This window comes from Lipophrys pholis, assembly GCF_963383615.2.
Source record: "Lipophrys pholis genome assembly, chromosome: 13".
Taxonomy (NCBI): Eukaryota; Metazoa; Chordata; class Actinopteri; order Blenniiformes; family Blenniidae; genus Lipophrys; species Lipophrys pholis.
The window spans coordinates 14404319-14423787 of NC_137632.1; the positions used below are offsets into that span (position 1 = coordinate 14404319).

The window sequence follows — 19469 nt, forward strand, 5'->3', positions numbered from 1 at the left end:
TGGTGTAATTATCAGACATCTAAGTATAACTGAAGTAATAAAAATGTATTTCCAGCATGTAGAAAATAAAGTAACGGCGCACTAGAAAGAGATCACATTACAATAAAGCCAACAATTTGGAAAATAAAACATATGCTCTAGAAACAGAATATCAGGGTACAAAGGGCCAGTTTTTAAGTGGGATTTGAAGCCAGGAATCGAACCAGGATCTCTTGGTGCTCCACTACAAATGGACCGGACACATTCTGATCCCGTTCATCTGAACGACAACGAAATATGAAGAAGAAAAAGTGCACAGACGCAGGTGTCGGTGGCAAGGAAAGAATAATGGAGCAAGCCATTCCTGAACGGGCTGCTTTGTCATTCCACTGTGCCAAATACAAAGGGAATTGTTGTCAGAATACAGAGGATGACACCATGTTGTGAGGCTCATACAGTGGAGGGATTTTCCATTTGACCACACAGTTTTACATGTAGTTTATTCACTTTTTTTTTTTTTAATCATATCAGACTTATGATGTTAAACAGAAATGTTATAGTTAAACAGAAAATATGTCGTTTACCACACTGAGAAGTATTTAGAAGTTAAATTGTTTATTTTGTTTACTCTAATAAAGACGTCTCTTCCAATTAGTTTTATTTTGTTATTAGTTTTATCCAACTGTTCTTATTGGTAATCAGTTTTTTGTTAATTTATCAGCAATTTAATTTGATTTATACATTGCTTTTCGTGCTGGAATACGGAAAAATGTGTTGGTGTGAAATTAGATGCAATCCCTTTGACTTTATATATATTCCTGATAAGATACAGCATGTCTTTGTGATATACTGAGTAGTGGCAGGCTTTAGGACCCTGCAGGGGAACAATGCAAATCACATGACGGTGTTTCAGAAGAGGGCAGGACGTTGCTGAAGTGCCGCTTCCACAGACAACAGACATGCTGGAGCTAAGTTTTATTTTACAGTCACAATAGTATAACAGAGCATGTTGATGCATGAGTTGTAGGGAGGCAGTGGATATGGCTGCTGCTGCTGCTGCTGCTGCTGGTGTCTTTCTCCTCACTGCTGGGAGCCTGGTCTGTTCAGCTGTCAGTGGAAACCTGGTAAGAAGGAAGTCTCTGCTCTAATAATAATAGTACGATCAGGTGATCAGTCATGTGTGTCTTAAAACGTTCCTCATACGTTTTCAGTCCGTTCAGAAAGAGGAAACCTTTCCTGAGCACATTTAAATGTAGTCACGTTTCAGTAATGGGTGGATGTTTTTACAACAGACTTTCACATCGTTCTCAAAGGCCTTTACCTATAATACATGGCATACAAAAAGTATTGAGTAATTTACAATGAGAATAACGGAGCTTGTCAAATTGTCTTTGTTTTATCTTGTACTGTATAGATTATTTATTTATGTGTTCATTCCTTCAGCGCTGAGCTTAGTTCAAGATGTTTATTACAGCACATTATCAACTTCTTATTATGTATTGCTCTCAGGATAAGGGAATTGCAGTGGCCTCTGTGGTACAGTTCCGTTATTTCCTTTCACTGTAGTTACAGTATTATTCCAAGCGTAGTGAAAAGGTCTCGAAAGTAAATAATAATTTAAAAAAAGGCTCATTTACATTGAAGATACTTGTGAATATCCCTGGTTTGAGTCCAAGCTTGGGGGCGTTACCTGTGCACGTGTAGGTTTTCTCTGGCTACTTTACTTTTCCTTGCACAGTTCAATAACATGCAGTAGAGATTTCTTTGTGAATTTAAAATGCCCCTCATTTGTGGAAGTGAGCATGTATGGCTGTCTGTCTCCCCTGTGATGGACTGATGGCCTGCACTCACCTGCACTCTTTGTTTAGCTGTGGTCAGAATCAGCCGCACCATCTTGAGTTAAATAAAGATGGTTTTGGATGGGAATTACAGAATGGAGGTAGAGTGACAACATGGTTTTCTTCCAGGTCTCCCAGGAAAGATCTTTCTCCATAGACTACAAAAACGACTGCTTCCTAAAGGATGGGAAGCCTTTTCAGTACATCTCCGGCAGCATCCACTACTCCAGGATTCCCCAGTACTACTGGAAAGACCGACTCATGAAGATGTACATGACAGGACTCAATGCTATCCAAGTGTAAGCGGCACACGTTACACTCATACATTTGTATTTAGTGAACTGACCCCCTCTGTTAATAAACATCCCATTATGACTCCACATGTTTACAGATACGTGCCCTGGAACTACCATGAGGCTGTGCAGGGCATCTACAACTTCACAGGAGACCGAGACTTGGAACATTTCTTGGATCTGGCCAACCAGACGGGTCTTCTGGTCATCCTGCGTCCTGGACCATACATCTGTGCTGAATGGGAAATGGTAAGAAATGTAACCTTTCCTGTGTGTGTAGATGTGCTTTTTTTTTTTTTTTAACAGATTGCAGCTGCTCTATCAGCTTACAGCCTGGGAAAAAAAAAAAATTGAAGTAACTTAAAACAAAGTTACTTATTGCCAGAGTGAGCAATAATACCCAATGGCATAATGTATAGTTTGGAAGCTACATATAAATGCAACTTTCTGCAGCAGTAAAAATGTTAGATCTTGTTATATGAGCACATTACAGTATAATCATTACAAAAGGGTATTCTACATAGATTCAGTCTATATTTCATAGATTTGAATATTAGAAATTAAAACCACGTTATTCGTATCGTGCCTTGTGACCATGCACATTAAAATCATGTGCTGAGAGACGCTTGTTGGTTTAAATCTATATTCTTTATTCCAGGGAGGTTTGCCTGCGTGGTTACTTCAAAAACCAAACATTATCCTTCGTTCAGCCGACACAGGTAAAACACACACTTTTGTGTATTCGTCCTTTTCTACTTGCGACGTACTACTGATTAGTTTCTCCTGCTACAGATTATCTGCAGGCAGTCAGCAACTGGCTGGCAGTCCTCCTCCCCAAAATAAAACCGTGGCTCTATATCAACGGGGGTAACGTCATAACTGTCCAGGTGGAGTACCGATTGTGTAGCTGATAGACGCTTTCTGATATTTTGTTCATTGCTGTTGGTTTTAATGAATCCCAATGACTGCAGGTTGAGAATGAGTATGGGAGTTACTTTGCCTGTGACTATAACTACATGCGTCACCTGCGAGCGCTGTTCCGCTTCTTTCTCGGTGAAGACACTGTGTTGTTCACCACCGATGGAAACACGGACAAGGAAATGACATGCGGGACTCTGCAAGGGTTATATGCCACTGTGGACTTTGGCACAGGTCGGTGTGATTGTATGGTATAATAATGAAATGAAATGAAAATGAACCTGCCAAAGTTTTCATTCTGAAATGTGTTTTCTTCTTCAGACAACAACATAACCGAAGCTTTTAAAAGACAAAGGCGATTTGAGCCTCGGGGACCACTGGTATGTCATAAATCAATTCTCTCACGTCGACGTGCTGTACAGGCAAACAAGATCGAAATATATTTTGAATAAATTATGCTCCAGGTGAACTCGGAGTTCTACACAGGCTGGCTGGACCACTGGGGGGATCAGCACGCCGTGGTCGATGCTCAGAAGGTCGGCAGAGTGCTCGGAGAAATGCTGGCCATGGGGGCCAACGTCAACATGTATGTCTGCGAATTTGGTTTTCATTAAAATCTCAGTGTTGCTTTGAAAAAAAAAAAAAATGTCGCCAAGCCCTGCCTTAGCAAACGCTTTGAAAAAAATCCATGAAAAAAATGTTTTCATATTAATGTATGATGAATGGATTTCCCTGCAGTAACATAGCGTCTCATTCCCAGGTACATGTTTGAAGGAGGGACTAACTTTGGCTACTGGAATGGTAAAACTCTTCGACCACATTGCTGTTTCCAAGGTGACGCTCAAAGCTCAGCTGGCTGTGCAGCGACTGCCTTTGACTGTCCGCCTCTTCTCCATGAAAGGTGCTGATCATGACACCAGGTTTCGCTCGGTGGTGACAAGTTACGATTACGACGCCCCGCTGACGGAGGCGGGAGACCCCACAGAGAAGCTGCTGGCCATCAGAGACATTATAACGCAGGTACAACTGATTAAAGCGGCCACCCACAGAGCTTGGTGTCCTGATTAAAACACAATTAATTCATCACCGTTTCCCATCAGTTCAGAGAGGTTCCCTCTGGCCCCGTGCCTCCAGCAACTCCAAAGTTTGCCTATGGCTTTGTCACCCTGCAAAAGGTAACATCTTTTAGGTTGATGTTTCCAGGAGACACCGCCACATTGTAACTTGGCTAATTTGTCTTAATTTGGTCGTACTGTGACAGGTTGGAAACCTCAGCGATCTGCTGAAGATTATTTCACCTCTGGGACCGGTCAAATCTCAGCGCCCTCTGACGTTCGAAGAGTTGAAACAGGTATGTTTTCTGAGGGCAACAACAGGGCAGCAACCGGCCGTGTAGTTACAGTAAACCCCTTGAAACATGGGGAACTTCTAGACTGTTTGTGTCTGCAACCTGTCACGTCTATTGTGTTCAGTACTATGGATACATGCTGTATCGGACTACGCTGCCCCGGGACCTCTCGGAGCCCACGCCACTTATCTCTCCACTGAATGGGGTTCATGACCGTGCATATGTGTCCGTCAATGGGGTAAGGGCTTACAGCGGACGTTTGTTAACCACCAGCCAATCAGATTTCTCGGTCAGGGGAAAAACATCAGGCTTGCTTGACAATGTCAGGCTGTGAAATTTGATACTCGCTTAGATTTTTTTTCTTCCTGTTTTGGTATGAACAGGTTTACCAGGGACTGTTGGAGAGAGACACGACACTGGTGATGAATGTAACTGGACAGCAAGGGGACACCGTCGACGTCCTCGTTGAGAACATGGGAAGAGTTAACTTTGGCAGCAAAATCAATGACTACAAGGCAAGGCAGCAATCAAACACCACACACTGAATATGCTTGTGTCCCCCCCACATAGAGGTTGAACCACATTGAGGCCCGCCACCACCTCTCACGCAGCACAGCCTTCATCTCACATCATAAGATTGTTTGACTGTTTGGGCCCATAAACAGTAAAAAGCATGACTCGTCTCACGTTAATCCATTTTTGATGGTGCTAAACTGTGTATTACAGGGCCTGTTGAGCAACTTGATCGTTGGTAGAGACATACTGACAGACTGGAAAATTTACCCTTTGGATATTGATGGAGCCATTTCTGGGGGATGGCCGCACTCAGCGGCTCCAAAGTCCTCGCCTTCCCGTCTGAGAGAATCTTCTGCGGGGCCAGCTTTCTACATGGGGACTTTACAGCCCAATGGTTTATCGAGGGACACCTTCCTCAAGCTCAACGAATGGACAAAGGTCAACTCAATGTGGGCTGAGCTCATGCTTACAGAGAATCAAGAATCCCTTGCAAGTGTTGTTCAGGATGTTAACAGCTTTTTTCCCCCTTTTTTCTAATATCAGGGTCAGGTTTGGATTAATGGTGTGAACCTGGGACGATACTGGCCGGCCAGAGGCCCTCAGAAGACTCTGTATGTCCCAGGTCCTCTACTGAGCCCCAACTTGCCCAACACCATCACAGTTTTGGAGCTGGAGAGAGCCCCGACGCAGCGCCGAGTCCTCTTCATGGACCGGCCTCTGCTCAACATCACCGCTGGAAAGTCTTGACAAACCTCCATGAGTTTTTCACCGAAAGAACTTTCCGCACATTTCAGCTGGAGGAACACCATCCTGACAACTGTTCAAGTATTTGTATAAGGATTCACAAGAGGATTTTACTAATGCAAAATATATGTTGCACTTTTTAATACAGCATTGCCATACTCAATCATTCTTTTATCAGAAATAATCTACCGTCCCAATTCACTTTGCCAACTGTGATCAAATGCTGACTTCATTGTAAGTTTTCAAATTTACTTTGAAGAAAAAAAATACAATAAAGTTTTTTGCTATATTTCATTTCATATTTTCCATACCATATTGTAAATACATTGTACCTTCACTTCATTCAATTTTGATACATTTTATGTTTTGTTCTGCCAAAAAAAATTTTTACATCTGAAATGTGTATTTATATGTGAAAAGGAAATAGAGAAAACTTTTTTTAATGTCTAAATCAGAAATCCAATCATGCTGTTATATATTTGAAGTAGCTTTCCACCGAATGACACGGCCTTACACACGGGTGTTAGGTCTTGCTCTGAGGGGCATTTGTTTTCCGATGCGTTTGGACACAACGAGGAGAACAGAAAGAATACTCTAGGTAGGTAAATGGGACTTTCCCTAGTAGAGATTCTCCACACAGCCAGCACCTCCTGTTGGCAAAAAAACAAAACCACACACATTTACACCAATCTGTACTGAGGCTAACGCCGTTTGGAATTCACTGGAAGCTCTTGGGAGACTTACTTGACATTAGAAATACTGGCTCCTGTTGCTGCCACTTGCTCTGCTAACCTCCTTTCTGCTGCCAGAGCTCTCTGCAATGAAAATACAGGAATTTAACATTTCTAAACGTTTTTTTTTTGTTTGTTTTTTAAAACAAGAAAACCACTGAATAGAAATTTACAAATAAACATTTACACACCTTCTCTCGATCCGTCAGAGATGCAAACCTCTGCTTTTCCTCTGCCTCCAGCTCCTGTTTTCTCTTCTCCTCCTTTAGCTCTTTACCTCGTTGTCTCTTCTGTGACTTTTGAGCCTTTTTCTTTTCTGTCTTTTTGGATTCGATCTCAGCCGTTAGTGGCCCGGGGACCTTCAGTTGCAGAGAAGGACACCGTAAGTTCTCGGCACATACTTCACACTTCAGGTGTTAACTTTCTGACTGTCCACTCTTACCTGAGCCTTACTGTAGTCGTACTTGTCAGGATTTTCTCCCATGTATTTGCGAAACACGTTCCGCGTGTCTTTATCTGGCGCTACAATATATGCGGGCCGCCCTTTGTTATCCCTGTAATGGATGCAGGAATATCCTAAATAGCTGCTGCAAATGATCAAATTGACCCCCCCCCACCCCACCCCCACCATAAAATCGCCATACCTTGAGGCTGGGTCCGCTCCTGCGTCCAGCAGCAGTCTGACCACTGCCTTTTGTGCAGCTGCTGTAGCAACGTGCAGCAAAGTGAACCCTGATGGGTCGACGGGCTTGTTAAGAAGACTGATCGGACCGGACACATCAGAAGGGTCATTCTGAGACTGCCCACGGCTCTCCGTCGTCTCCTCTGGTGGCTGGAGGAGCCCAGACAGAGTGTCCACATCGCCACCCTTGCAGGCAGTATAAAGTGCATCCCTCAGGCCGTAATCACAAGGCTCATGCTCAGCTTCGACAACGAGACAAAAAGCTTTTTTAATAAAGCAACTTTCTCATACATTTAGCATATTGTTTTTTGCAGAAGTGAGAAAAGGGAGAAATACAATAACTCACCATCATGTGTTTTCTCACTCTGTGCTTTTCTTTTCCTCCTGTTCTGTGAGTCCATCTCTTGAGGAGTGTCTTCTGCTGGTGTAGCCTCTGGCAGCATCTCGTCTTGATGCTCTGCTTCTGCCGCTCCTGATTCTGTCCCAGACCGAAACAGGATTTTATTACTTACAACACTTTGTTGGATCAACTTCCTTTAGGTTTGAATGGCCATCTCACCTGATGACCTTATCATACCTACCTTCATTTGGCATTTTAGCCTCCTTCTTCCTCCTCCTCCTCCTCCTCTGCCTGTGGGGATAAACTTCAAACTCTCTGAGGTCCAGGGTTCCTAATGTCAGCTCCACCATCTCCAGTCTAATATCTCCACCCTCGTCCTCATCTGAGCTCTCGACTTTTTCTTCTGCTGATGTCAACAACAACAAAACACATTATACTTTTGCAGGATGCAGTGATATTTTATCCACAGAGGTAAACGTACCTATTTCTTTATCTGTGTTTGTTTCTGCTTTTGGTTTGACTGATTTTTTCCATGGCTTCTTCGGTGGACTGAAAATCGCAGACAAGTCTGTGTCTTTCCCTGCAAATATTTTTACGCAATCGTTAAAACAGCGACTTCACAGAAAAAATGCAGAGTATGAGCTATTATTGAAAGCATGAAACTCTTCTTACCGTACACATGGACAGTAGAAAGCAGCAGTTGTACACGCTGCACCTCTCGGTACGTTGCCCTGCGTGTGGCGAAGGGAATCGTGCGAATCCTGGGATCCTTCTTGTTGAGGGGAGCCACGCGGCCACTGAAGAAGATGGTTTTATTGTAGCTCGGGGCTCGCACGAAGATCACAGAGGCGTCTTTCAGGTGTTCAGCCCAAGTCACCAGAAGATCCTGAACGTCCTGCATGAAGTTACAGAACTGTCAAAGAAACTGCTCCCGAAAAACTAACTAAATAAACATAAAGCACAAAACCATGGATGCTGTAGTGAAACAGAGATTGTTGTCATATTATTGTAAGATGCTTTCAATCCACATCAGACTGAAAGCTCACTTTTGTTTGTGTGGTTTGAACAAAACGAAAGAGATGTCATGGTCATGTCGAGGAAGGTCGAAGCGACAGTACGGTTGAATGATTGAGAATCTTGCCTTGACGAGCGCCGCCTCGTTGTATCGCCTCAGAGCAGATCCCGCAGACTTCGGTGTGTGACTTCGGTTCTGAGAATCTCTGAGGCCTTGAGCAGTGCCCCGCTTTGCTCGCACCGTGTATCGATGAAACGTCTTGTGCTGAAGGACTTGTTTTCTGTGACACAGATACATTTTTTTTTTAAAGATCAATAATATTAAAGAGGGCAGTTAATATGCCAAGATGCTAGTGTGTTTTTTCTTTCTTTCTTTAGTTCCAGGGAGACCTGTCATGATAGGACCTAACACACCAGGTCGGGTTTTACTAAGGAATGAAAAGAATAAAAACAAAGAAAGAGAAACGGTCTTGTTTTGTTTTCAATATAGATTTAAACCTGCACAACATCAAAAAAAGAAAGAAGCAAAAGGCACCTATGATGTGTCACTTACCCTTCAAAAACGGCGCCAGCAAAGTGGCCTCCGCCTGTCATGAGAATCACCCACACCGTCTTCTTACTTATTACCTGCAGGGAGCTTCTGACATCATGCTCTTCTGCTGACTAGAATGTCACAGCAACAGAGGAATAAATATGGATAAAAAAACTGTTTCTTAACAGTTTACAGACTGAACTCTACATATTGGGCCTCACCTTTCCTTGCAGTATACAGCGATACACTGATAAATACTCTCCCGCTGCATTCTGGAAAACCACCTTGCTGGAGAGCCTGTGGTTCCAGCCTGAGGTCTCATTATCAGTGCCAGTGGCGTTGCCACTTGTCTCCGCGCTGTCGCTATCCGAGTCTCCTTCCGAATCGGACTCTGAGCCCGAAATACTGGACAAATCTCCTGTAACGTGATAACTGGAGATGAATCAGCTGCTACATTAAGTCCATCTTTACACGGTCTCTGGTTTCTTCACCTGCTCCGGTTTTCCTCTCAAACTCCTCTGCAGAGAGAGGTGGCAGTCCCGACATCTTCAGCCTCAAGTTGAAGCGATGCCAGTCGAGCTTGTAGTGCTCCCTCTGAAACACACGGTCATTTCATGTCCTCGATACATGAACAGGTGCTAGTTTCACCGAGCGAAGTGGAGTTTAAGTGCTGCGCTCACCTGTTCCTCCCTGTTAATAAAAGGACATTTACAGGCAGAGCAAACCATCTTGTCTGACACCTCTCTAACCAGGCTGCAGTCTGGCTGGCCGTCATCCTCTGGACCTTTATCTTCCACACCTGAGTGGAGGACAAGAGGTGAAATATGCAGCACTCATAACACACAAAAACACACAATTCACACATACAGTCCGAGGCTGGGTGAGGGTTTAAATCCTCGTTCAGATCATTGTTGAATAGTCTCAGTCCAGACAGCTCCTCGGGTGAGCTCAGATCAAACACAGAGCGAAATTCAGGACAAGCTGTCATCACTTATTAGTTGTTTTCTTCACTTCTGTCAGGAAAAACAGAAACACAGTTACTATTACAGTTTTCCAGAAACGTAAGACCAGGTATGGAAGTACACACAATAACTACCTTCATCTATTATTAAATACTTTGAGCCCGACGTGACTAAATCTTTGTCCCGAGCTGAAAACAACTTCAAGCTGTTTTTTTCACTATCCAAGCTGACATTATAAAGCTGATGTAACCACGTGTAGCGCTGGAAGATAATAGTAATCGGCGCACAAAAGAAAACAAAACTATTACGTACCTTCCGTAACATGGAGTCAATTATAGAACGTTCAGTAGTCCTCAAATCAAGTCATTTAAAAGTAATACACGACACATAGGTCTGTAGGAAACCATAAATAGACGTCACAACCTAACGTCATGCTTCCGCATGCTGCCTCCTGACATGTCTACGGAAGCTCGTGAGCGTCAATAAGGCCTGAAAAGTGTGGCGTTGAGAAATTCAACTCAGCACTTTGAATGTTAATCTTTTTGATTGTGTATAGTCAATAACTAATCGACAGCATTAATATGTGTGTCATAAATCCGACAAAACTATCTGGAAAGGGAAATACCTTCTACATAAACAGAAAATAGTCGGATATAAATTAAAAATCGACGGAATGACGGTGGTTCGAGTCCGCTCCTGTACTTTCTTTGTGTAGTTTGCATTTTCCCCAGATTATAATGTTTATTGCCGTAACTCATTTTATTTTACATCAATTGTCACAGAATAGTATTTAATTTAAAGTACATAATATGCACGCTATTGTTCAAGACATTGTTTATGTATGCACTTTGGCAGTTCACGATTCATCTTGAAGAAAGGATTTCTTTCATTATCTACAAGCAGGATCCTGAAATAATTTCTTGTATTATTGTTCAAACCTAATGGTATATTAAACATACTGTTCAGTTTGTATTCAGTCTAAGCTAACTAGAGGTTCACATGCTTTGCTTTTAGGCTAATGGATATAATAAATTCAACAATTCTGAGGTAGTATTGCTAAATGTAGTACTTATTGAAAGTTAATAAAAAAATATATATATAATTAAAAGGCCAAGAAGCACTTGAGCTTCTTGTGAAACCTCTTTGGAAGCCTGAAATCAAGTTGCATGTTATAGCATCGCGTGAATTGGCACGTGCTTCTTTTCTTTATCAAAAGCAAGTACGTTTTTTTTAATAATATTTTCATTAAATGTTATTGCGAACTGATTCAATATTCTTTCTATTTTAAAGGGATGGACTACGGTGGATCTGAGTTACCGGCATGGAAGGTGCATGTGGATTTTCTCATTTTATCCCCCCCCCCCCCCCCCCCCCTCTTATCACGCTTAATCATATCTTAATGTGTGTAGTTTGCTGCCAAACAGGTATTTCCCTTGTAATCGTGATCATCAGCCTGAAATAATTTAAGTCACTGCACCTGGTGACTTTCAGAGCCCGGATAGCTCAGTCGGTAGAGCATCAGACTTTTAATCTGAGGGTCCAGGGTTCAAGTCCCTGTTCGGGCGACATGTTTTTTCTTTGCAAGCAACCATCGTAGATTAAATTGTATCACGGACACGTTGAGGTTTTCGTGTCAAGCGAATTCAGAACTGCTTCTTTTTGATACTTTTCTGCCGTGTGAGAGTCCTAACGTTGGGATTTCTGTGCCCTGAGCTCAGGCTCACAGGGTCGACCGTTCTGGCTGCGTACTGCTCTGTTACCCCGTTCCTCCCTCGCTATTCCGTCTACAAGCCATCAGGTGGCGCTAACTTTTTTTTGGAAAGAAGTCACAGTAAACTCAGCTGTTTAGAAAGAGGATAAAATGGCTAAAAAGTCCTTCCTGTGGTCATAAGATTCCATTACTCCTCCCTATAAACAGTATTTACTGTATTATAGTTCATTTATTCCTTTCTGTTGTTATATAAGCCTTATACGTGTTACTTCAGGAACATAAACAGCTGAAAATACCATGAAATGTTTACCATCCTGAATTGTAATTCATGAATGCGAGATAAGATAGTTTTTGTATGTGTTTCAAAATTACTGTATATTTGAATGTTTAGGAGCTGCGTTTGTCTACTTTTAAAGGTTAAAGGTAGTTTGCGGTTCCAGGTAAATTTGATGGTGGGAAAAAAAACCATTTTAAATGGTTCTTTTGGTCATAAAGATTGCGGGTCCCTGATCTAGATGGTAAATAATCACTCGAGCCCTAATGGAACTGACAGGTATTTGGGTAAATGTATCCCTTGTTATCACAGCCAGCTCACTGGTATTTCATCGCTGTTATCCAGCACCATAAACTCACCATAAACACTCCCTGTAAAATTATATTTTTAGCAGGTTTAGCAATCGCCTCACTAATTTTGCAAACCGAAAAAACACGAACATGAACTCGCCACGTGCTGCAAAGTCGGGATTCCGTCCGATTCCGTCTTTATCGACACCCAAAGTCGCTTGAGTTCAGTCAGACTCTGGGGCACAGCGCAACCTGATGGTTAAATCCGGACGCAGCTACAATGAACAAGCCTGTGAGCCTGAGCTCAGGGCACAAAGACCGTCCTGTTATAGATACCAATCCTCTCGTGGTAAAAGTGTAACAATTATTTTGCCTTGTAAAATGCCATTTTTGTTTCAACTAAACAATGAGAAGGACATCAAGGTTTTATTTTCGTAAATCTAATCTTATTTGCGATCAAATTCTATATCCATAAGTGTAAATTCTCAGTTCTTTTTTTTTTCTGTTTAAATCAGAAATAGAGCAATAAATCCCAACTCTATCTCACACACCAAACAAAATAGTTCTTAAAACAATTAACGTCTGTACTATGTTTAACGTATTTATTCGAAAAGTATTCTTGCATTTGCTATTTTTCCTGTTTTGTATTTTCCTTTTTTTTAATGAGCATATATATTTTTTCTTATAATTTTATTTTTCCTTTTTCTATCCTCTACTTTGTCAATGTTGAATGTTTATTTCCTTTTGCAATAGACTTCTTTAAAAGTCTAATATATAGCTGTATGGTACTTTTTGCAATATATTTTGAAAGGCAGTCGATGGTGAAGCAGCTCGACTGATTTGTCTTTATTTTCAGCACTTCAGCCAAAAACGCAGACTTTTCAACAATGAATATCTTTGTAAGCATTGATAAATCTTATTACATGTACAAATATTAATACAGATTAGAACTTTTTTTTTTGTCTACATTTGAAAACCTAATTACAGAAAATTTTGCTGACAAATTCTTTGACACATTGGCAAATGTCACTCCATAGTTTCGCTACAATAATGCCCCCATATTATATAATAAACATGCATTTCACGTAGCACGTGAAAGGTGGGTAGACATAGTATCAGTAAAAAGAAAACAACCCTCATGGTAAATGTACACAACGTCTAAAGCCTTAAATTGTTGTTACCAAACCTGCACTAAACATTAAAACACTTCATTTAAAGCTCGCAGTTGAGGTTGAGTTGTTATTATACATAGTGAGACCTCCAATTATGCCAGTGTTGAAGATGTTTCTTATGGAAAAATCAAACTAATTTGATGATCAAACTCTCTCACAAACAAATAACACTAACCCTGTCATTTACCTGAGATAATCATGGGTATTATCTCAGGACAGTGGCTGGGAGCACCTATAAAGCTGGGTGTTAATGGGTCAAATGGCAACACTGAAGGCATACAGTATCCGACTGGGAAAGATGGAGCGGATTATCCTCCTGAGCATGTTTTTCATCTGTGTCTCAGCTTTTCAAGCTCCGGTAAATATGAATGAGATTGGGATCCAAGTTAACTAACTTACAAACAAATGGACAGAAATGCAAATGAATGTGTTGTGTTTTGTTTTTTTGCAGAGCTTTTTGTTGAGTCCCAAATGGGGTCCCGTTGGGTATAAAGGTAACAATTTACATTGAGTTAAATTGTCAGTGCAGGTGAGATTGCACTGACAGAAAACATATGCACTGACTTCTTTTTCTGTTTTAAGGGCGCGAACAGCTAAAGGATGAAACGGCGATGGATGCGATCATTAAAGCCAATGAGTTCCTGGGTGAGTGACACATGACCGAAACAACATGCAGGGAAATGTGAATTGTGAAGGATTCAAATGTTCTCCCACCTATGCGGCAGCCTCTCGAGTTATAGACGGGACAACCACCCTGAGAGAAGGAGACATTGCAGTTTCCAGTGGGAGACGCTCCAAAGTGTGCTTTGCACGCAGCTGCCTTTGGTCTAAATCAGTTGATGGACATGTCTACATTCCTTACCGAGTCTCACCTGAATACAGTGAGTTAATATTAGTGTGAGTTACTAGTTAGTTTTTTTTTTACAAATTATCTATAACGTTTTAATCCTCTTTGCAAAAAATAAAATTAACAGCTGAGATGGAGACAAAGCTGATAAAGAAAGGCATGGAGAACATCGAGAAAGGCACCTGTGTCCGGTTTGTTCCTCTGACTCACCAGAGAGACTACATTGACATCATTCCACAATCTGGGTGAGCAATAGTCCCTGAAAGGTTGAACGCTACGATGTAAAAATAAGACAAGTTCAATTAAAAGTGGTGTGGAGAAATGGATTCCCCATTCTGTGTCGCTATACTTTCTAATAACTTATACTGTGTCCGTGTATGCAACCAGATGCTGGTCCTACCTTGGTTCTCGTGGTGGACGGCAGACCGTGTCTCTGCAGAGTCCTCAGTGCCTGCAGGTTGGAGTGATTTCTCATGAATTCATGCATTCTCTGGGCTTTGTGCATGAGCAGTCCCGCTTCGACCGAGACAACTATGTCACCATCAAGTGGCCAAACATATGGAGAGGTAATTTAAAAAGGGGTGAAAAGTGGTTGACGTTGTACAAGGAGAACTCCTGAGAACTGTATCTGTTTGGATGTCAATTTTCATAATGAACGTGTCACTGTATCTGTATGGCAAAACAGCATTTAGAAATCTTGTCTAAAATGATAAATACAATCTCTTACAATTTCTAACAGATCGACTGAGGAATTTCGAAAAGTTCAAGACTGAAAGTCTGGATCTGCCTTATGACTATGCCTCAATCATGCACTTTGGGATGTAAGCGATTTCTTCATTTTGGATCACAAATACTGTATATATACATTTTTTGGGGGTAACATTTATTATGTATTTCTTTAGGTATGCATACTCTCAGGATGGGGAGCCGACCATCGTCCCTAAGAACAGCCAGAAGATAAAACTGGGCCAGTCATCAAGTCTCAGCCACATCGACAAGCTAAAGATCAACAAACTTTATAACTGCGGTTCGTGCCTGGCCATGTGGAAAATGGGCAAAACATATGGAAAGCGTGCTTCTGTGTTGATATTTCAATTTGTTTTTGTCTCTCTGCAGGTGACATAGATGATAATTAACTGAAGACAACCGACATGAAGCTGGAGTGTACTGAAATCGGATTTTATAAACTGCTTTTGCCTCACGTGAATGATTTCAATAAAGATTGATTCAAGCTTTCTATCTGCACTTATCCAGAGTCTGCGTAGTTTTGTGTACTTAAACAAATGGAGTTGAAATTATGTAAATGTTTGATAGACGAACACGATGAAGACTGGTTTATAGTAGAAAGTTATCAAGCATTCCAATCAACCTATTATCAATGAAAGATAAGAAAAAGGGAGAATATTGATTGTAAACGAACTTCATTACACACACACACACACACACACACACACACACACACAGACACAGAAAGATGGATGAGTGTATTCATATTTGTTGCTGGGTTGCAACCTTCACTCAGATACAGACATTTCATAGTAGTAGTAATAACTAAGATTGCAGAAAATGCAAACATGTACTTTTACCTCATCTAGTCTCTGTCAAAATTGTCCCCTCGATTGAAATAGAAATGATATTTTGAAGAGGATAAGCTTTTGTTATAATATATCTACCCATGTGGCAAAATTATTGTTGTTGACGCCGTCATCAGCTGATAGTAGATCACAAAATCACTGGTTGCCTTCTCAGCCAGACACAAATTGCTGGTCTGTTGGGACTGGGTGGACAGTTATTCTGATAGCAGCTGCTGAGGTGCGGCACAAGCCATACAACAGCTAAACATCTTTAGGCGTCTCATTTCAGAAAGTGCTGAATCTCATGTGCGATAACTATAGACAACAAGTGAAGGTCAGCAAAGGGACCACCTGATGCGGATCAGTAGTGGACTTGAGTAAATTACACTCACTGGATGATGAGAGGTCTTAATCATGCTTCTTTACAGAGTGAGGATCCAATCAGTGCAGAGCAACAGAGGAGAAACTGGTATATAGGCTCGGAGGTGAAGCACTGCGGCACTGAAGGACTGGAACTGGTGAATCCGTCTCAAACACAACCGTGGCCATGTATGCTCCCACGATGCTCCTGGGTGTTTTGTTTGGCTTGTTAACACAGGCGAGCATGCTGCCTGTTAAGGTCAGTACCACTGGGAAATAAATGCCCCTTTCGATCTTGCCATGCTTTGTAGGGAAAATATATTGAGATGGACTTTTGTGTAACAGAATTCTACAGGCGTGCATGAGGGGAAAGTGAGGTTGAAAAGGAAATACTCAGGTGAGCTATTCCAAAAATTAAGGAAATACTCAGGTAAGCATTTCAAAGACTTTACATTTACTCTTGCTTTATTCTGCATGCAAATAACAGGCACAGTCTTTGGATGAAAGAATGTATGTATATGGGAGTAGAAGACATTTCAGTTCATCTTTGTTTTTGTATTCAGATGAAAAGCCAGACTTTGAAGACTTCAATGCAATGGATCAAATCCTGGAAGTGAATCGCAGTAAGTAAGCAGTGCATCCTTGTTCTACTTCAATTCTTTATCTCATTTTGACCTTTACTCAAATGCTAAATTTCTCATCAGGGTTTCAAGCCCCCAGAGGACTGTCATTCAGAGATGGAGACATTGCAGTTTCATATGTTAGGAGTGCCATAAACTGCCCCGGGAATGCCTGTTTGTGGCCTAAATCAGTGGATGGATTTGTTTATGTGCCTTACATCTTGTCGCCCATCTATGGTAAGAACGTCACACTGAAAAAAAGGTGTTCTAAATGCAGTCTACCATATTCTTGAATTCAAACTTATCTTCTTTTTTTTTATGACAGATGACATGGACAGAATCACCATAGAAACTGGGATGCAAGACATTTCTTCCGGAACATGCGTTAAATTTATTCACCGCTCAAATGAAGCCAGCTTCCTTGATATTCAGCCTCGATATGGGTGAGCGTGACTCCCATTTGGGGCTTTTTGTGATGTGGATTTGCACCGTAACATCATATTTCTCTACCCCCAGCTGCTGGTCATTTCTGGGGCAGACGGGAGGAAGCCAGACCCTGTCCCTGCAGACTCCAGGATGCATGTGGTCAGGAGTGGCGGCCCACGAGTTGATGCATGCCCTCGGCTTTGTACATGAGCAATCTCGTTCGGACCGAGACCACTACGTCACTATTGTGTGGAAAAACATCATGCAAGGTCGGAATAAACAATCACCTCTCGGATTTCGGTTATCCGAATCTTTTCCTGAACTGGATTGAACGTTTTGTTTGTTTTAACAGACCACATGCACAACTTCAGGAAGCAGGTGACAAACAATCTCAACAGCCCCTATGACTACAGCTCTGTGATGCATTATGGAAGGTGAGCTGCTCTGTGACGCAAAGCAAGTGTATGTCTTTCATGGCGATGCTTCATCATCACTGTACGCCTCATCCTTTCAGATATGCCTTCTCTGAAGACGGCGGTCCAACAATCATCCCCAAACCGGATCCTTATATTCCTATTGGCCAACGAGACGGACCAAGTGGACTCGATCTTCACAAGATAAATGTGCTCTATAACTGTGGTACGTGAATCCATACAGACGCTGGCAGCAGGTGATTAAAAGTCTAATTAAATTACTTCATTGCATCTCTTTTCCCTGCTGCAGGTGCCAATGAGTAATTGGATTGGGCAATCACATCCTGTCAGATGTGGGAAATAGTCTCGTGTGGATACATGGGTGTTTCTGTAATATGGTTTTTAGACATAGCAATGCCTAGTATGTATCTTTAGTTTGTGCTCATTCATTTTCGAACCCTACCTGATTAAAAAAAAAACTGTAATGGGAAGCAATATAACTGCCTAAGAATAAAACTGCCGCTTCTCTGACCAGTCGCTTGTGTGTAACTGACACCTTATAGATCATTGTATCGGGTCTTTGAATCAGTTTGTTTCATTATCGGCCCCCTTCATATTTATTTTGCTCTTACAATAAATAAATAGAATCCCGCCAGTGAGACTGATGGTCTGTTTTGCGTCTATCTTTGTTTCCAGAAATGGATTAGAAATAAGATCTTGTCTGGTTACTGTGGTGTAATAATGAAACTGCTTTCAGGTGGAGCATCTTGATAAGTTTTCAAACTGACAAGGCTTTTCCTTTATGTATGAAAGTGATAAATTCATTAACCTTGGCAAAATAGCTGATGAATATTTCCCACCATAAGAAAACTTGATTGAAATCTAGATCATTGGTGGACAATTAATTTTTCCAAGAGGCCACATGAAAAACAGGAACTGCTGTGGACGGCTGAAAAATAGATTGAACTCAATTTTGCTCAATATTTATATAAGCCTGAATAAAATGCCAGGTGGTCCTGATAAGCTTCCTGTTCTCTATCAGTCAAGTTCTTGTTTTTCTCTGTGTTTTTTGTCTGAAAATGACAATCCAAACTGCAATCCTTGTACAGAACGTCAGTTTTCCCTGAACTAGTTGCGTGTCTTCAACTTGGAGCTCAGTTCTTAAATCTAGAGAATCTCCACACTGTCTATCAAAATGAAAACAAAGCAGTGGTATTACATGCATTGTATATACTCTATTCAAAATTTATAAGCAAGTTCTGATGAACTGGTGACCTGTCCATGGTGTTCCCTGGCCTCACTCATGATTGGTTCCAGCAGCCCACACAGGATAAAGCAGATGGATGGATGGATGGATGGATGGATGGATGGATGGATGGATGGATGGATGGATGGATGGAAACTATTTCTGATCTCATGCCGGCTGGCCAAGTGGCCAGGGATGACCAGATATGGCGTGAGGGCCTCTGGCATTAACACATGGCATGTCCCAAAAAGAAAGAATCTCTCAACAAGAAAGAGACACACAACAAAGGCATAAACAAATGGGTGTAAAATGATCACAAGGTCCATGAGACAAAATGACAAAAATGACCATTGTGAGACTCAAAGTGAACAAAGAAAAAGAAAACAAACAATTCAAAGTGACTTGAAAGAGTGCTATCAATTCTAACATGAGACTCAAAAGGAGATTTGAGTCCACAAGGAGAGGAAAAATGACCACAAAGTGGAAAACATCTGCAAGACAGAGACACAAAACAACCACAAGTCATATTGTTCTGGGCCTGCTTGTCTTTCTTCTCCATAGGATCAGTGGGGGTCTCTGTTAATGCCTCGTGGCTGTTTCCCATTCATGCAGGTTGTGTTGTAATTCCAAAATGTACCT

General features: G+C 41.5%; 4 protein-coding genes across 7 annotated transcripts; 3 read left to right on the plus strand and 1 right to left on the minus strand.

Annotated features, from left to right (window-relative positions):
• The first annotated feature begins 875 nt into the window (after positions 1 to 875).
• Positions 876 to 6083, plus strand: glb1l (galactosidase, beta 1-like). Of its 2 annotated transcripts, none has more exons than XM_080478068.1 (16): positions 876 to 1103; positions 1947 to 2116; positions 2209 to 2359; positions 2769 to 2829; positions 2903 to 2997; positions 3082 to 3262; positions 3350 to 3408; positions 3493 to 3614; positions 3789 to 3829; positions 3930 to 4048; positions 4129 to 4203; positions 4290 to 4379; positions 4501 to 4614; positions 4760 to 4891; positions 5103 to 5341; positions 5436 to 6083. In XM_080478068.1, the coding sequence occupies exons 1-16, from the start codon at positions 996 to 998 to the stop codon at positions 5458 to 5460; spliced, it is 1782 nt and encodes a 593-aa protein (XP_080334194.1). In that variant the 5' UTR covers positions 876 to 995; the 3' UTR covers positions 5461 to 6083. The 2 variants fall into 2 exon arrangements, with proteins under 2 accessions (XP_080334194.1, XP_080334193.1); XM_080478067.1 differs by having other exon boundaries at positions 5103 to 5330.
• On the minus strand, positions 5725 to 10359 carry ankzf1 (ankyrin repeat and zinc finger peptidyl tRNA hydrolase 1). 2 transcript variants are annotated; one of them, XM_080478065.1, is made up of 16 exons: positions 10210 to 10359; positions 9803 to 9948; positions 9616 to 9734; positions 9427 to 9529; positions 9157 to 9353; positions 8957 to 9066; positions 8531 to 8684; positions 8062 to 8284; positions 7871 to 7969; positions 7631 to 7795; positions 7396 to 7527; positions 7012 to 7291; positions 6810 to 6921; positions 6559 to 6726; positions 6381 to 6451; positions 5725 to 6286 (listed from the first exon to the last, which is right to left on the minus strand). In XM_080478065.1, exons 2-16 carry the CDS (start codon positions 9921 to 9923, stop codon positions 6160 to 6162), a joined length of 2181 nt encoding a protein of 726 aa, XP_080334191.1. In that variant the 5' UTR covers positions 9924 to 9948; positions 10210 to 10359; the 3' UTR covers positions 5725 to 6159. The 2 variants fall into 2 exon arrangements, with proteins under 2 accessions (XP_080334191.1, XP_080334192.1); XM_080478066.1 differs by having other exon boundaries at positions 5728 to 6286; positions 7631 to 7792; positions 10210 to 10346.
• Positions 10360 to 13955: 3596 nt separating this feature from the next.
• hce2l2 (high choriolytic enzyme 2-like 2) lies at positions 13956 to 15327 on the plus strand (the record flags this gene model as incomplete). The annotated part of the gene is made up of 7 exons (XM_080478188.1): positions 13956 to 13989; positions 14070 to 14225; positions 14319 to 14436; positions 14579 to 14757; positions 14931 to 15012; positions 15094 to 15218; positions 15308 to 15327. The coding sequence occupies 7 exons, from the start codon at positions 13956 to 13958 to the stop codon at positions 15325 to 15327; spliced, it is 714 nt and encodes a 237-aa protein (XP_080334314.1).
• Positions 15328 to 16193: 866 nt separating this feature from the next.
• Positions 16194 to 18244, plus strand: hce2l1 (high choriolytic enzyme 2-like 1). Of its 2 annotated transcripts, none has more exons than XM_080478679.1 (9): positions 16194 to 16384; positions 16471 to 16555; positions 16689 to 16748; positions 16830 to 16982; positions 17071 to 17188; positions 17262 to 17440; positions 17524 to 17605; positions 17686 to 17810; positions 17895 to 18244. In XM_080478679.1, exons 1-9 carry the CDS (start codon positions 16313 to 16315, stop codon positions 17906 to 17908), a joined length of 888 nt encoding a protein of 295 aa, XP_080334805.1. In that variant the 5' UTR covers positions 16194 to 16312; the 3' UTR covers positions 17909 to 18244. The 2 variants fall into 2 exon arrangements, with proteins under 2 accessions (XP_080334805.1, XP_080334804.1); XM_080478678.1 differs by having other exon boundaries at positions 16272 to 16384; positions 16471 to 16522; positions 17895 to 18242.
• The last annotated feature ends 1225 nt before the right edge of the window (positions 18245 to 19469 follow it).

Excerpts from the sequence above, each read along its gene's own strand:
- glb1l (XM_080478067.1), top strand. The coding sequence starts at position 996 with ATGAGTTGTAGGGAGGCAGTGGATATGGCTGCTGCTGCTGCTGCTGCT. Across the intron at positions 3,409-3,492 it reads TTGAGCCTCGGGGACCACTG|GTGAACTCGGAGTTCTACAC; the intron begins GTATGTCATAAA and ends ATTATGCTCCAG. Across the intron at positions 3,615-3,788 it reads ATGGGGGCCAACGTCAACAT|GTACATGTTTGAAGGAGGGA; the intron begins GTATGTCTGCGA and ends TCTCATTCCCAG.
- ankzf1 (XM_080478065.1), bottom strand. The coding sequence starts at position 9,923 with ATGACAGCTTGTCCTGAATTTCGCTCTGTGTTTGATCTGAGCTCACCC. Across the intron at positions 8,285-8,530 it reads ACGAGGCGGCGCTCGTCAAG|GACGTTCAGGATCTTCTGGT; the intron begins GCAAGATTCTCA and ends AACTTCATGCAG. Across the intron at positions 6,922-7,011 it reads GGAGCGGACCCAGCCTCAAG|GGATAACAAAGGGCGGCCCG; the intron begins GTATGGCGATTT and ends CATCCATTACAG.
- hce2l1 (XM_080478679.1), top strand. The coding sequence starts at position 16,313 with ATGTATGCTCCCACGATGCTCCTGGGTGTTTTGTTTGGCTTGTTAACA. Across the intron at positions 16,385-16,470 it reads CGAGCATGCTGCCTGTTAAG|AATTCTACAGGCGTGCATGA; the intron begins GTCAGTACCACT and ends TTTGTGTAACAG. Across the intron at positions 16,749-16,829 it reads AATCCTGGAAGTGAATCGCA|GGTTTCAAGCCCCCAGAGGA; the intron begins GTAAGTAAGCAG and ends ATTTCTCATCAG.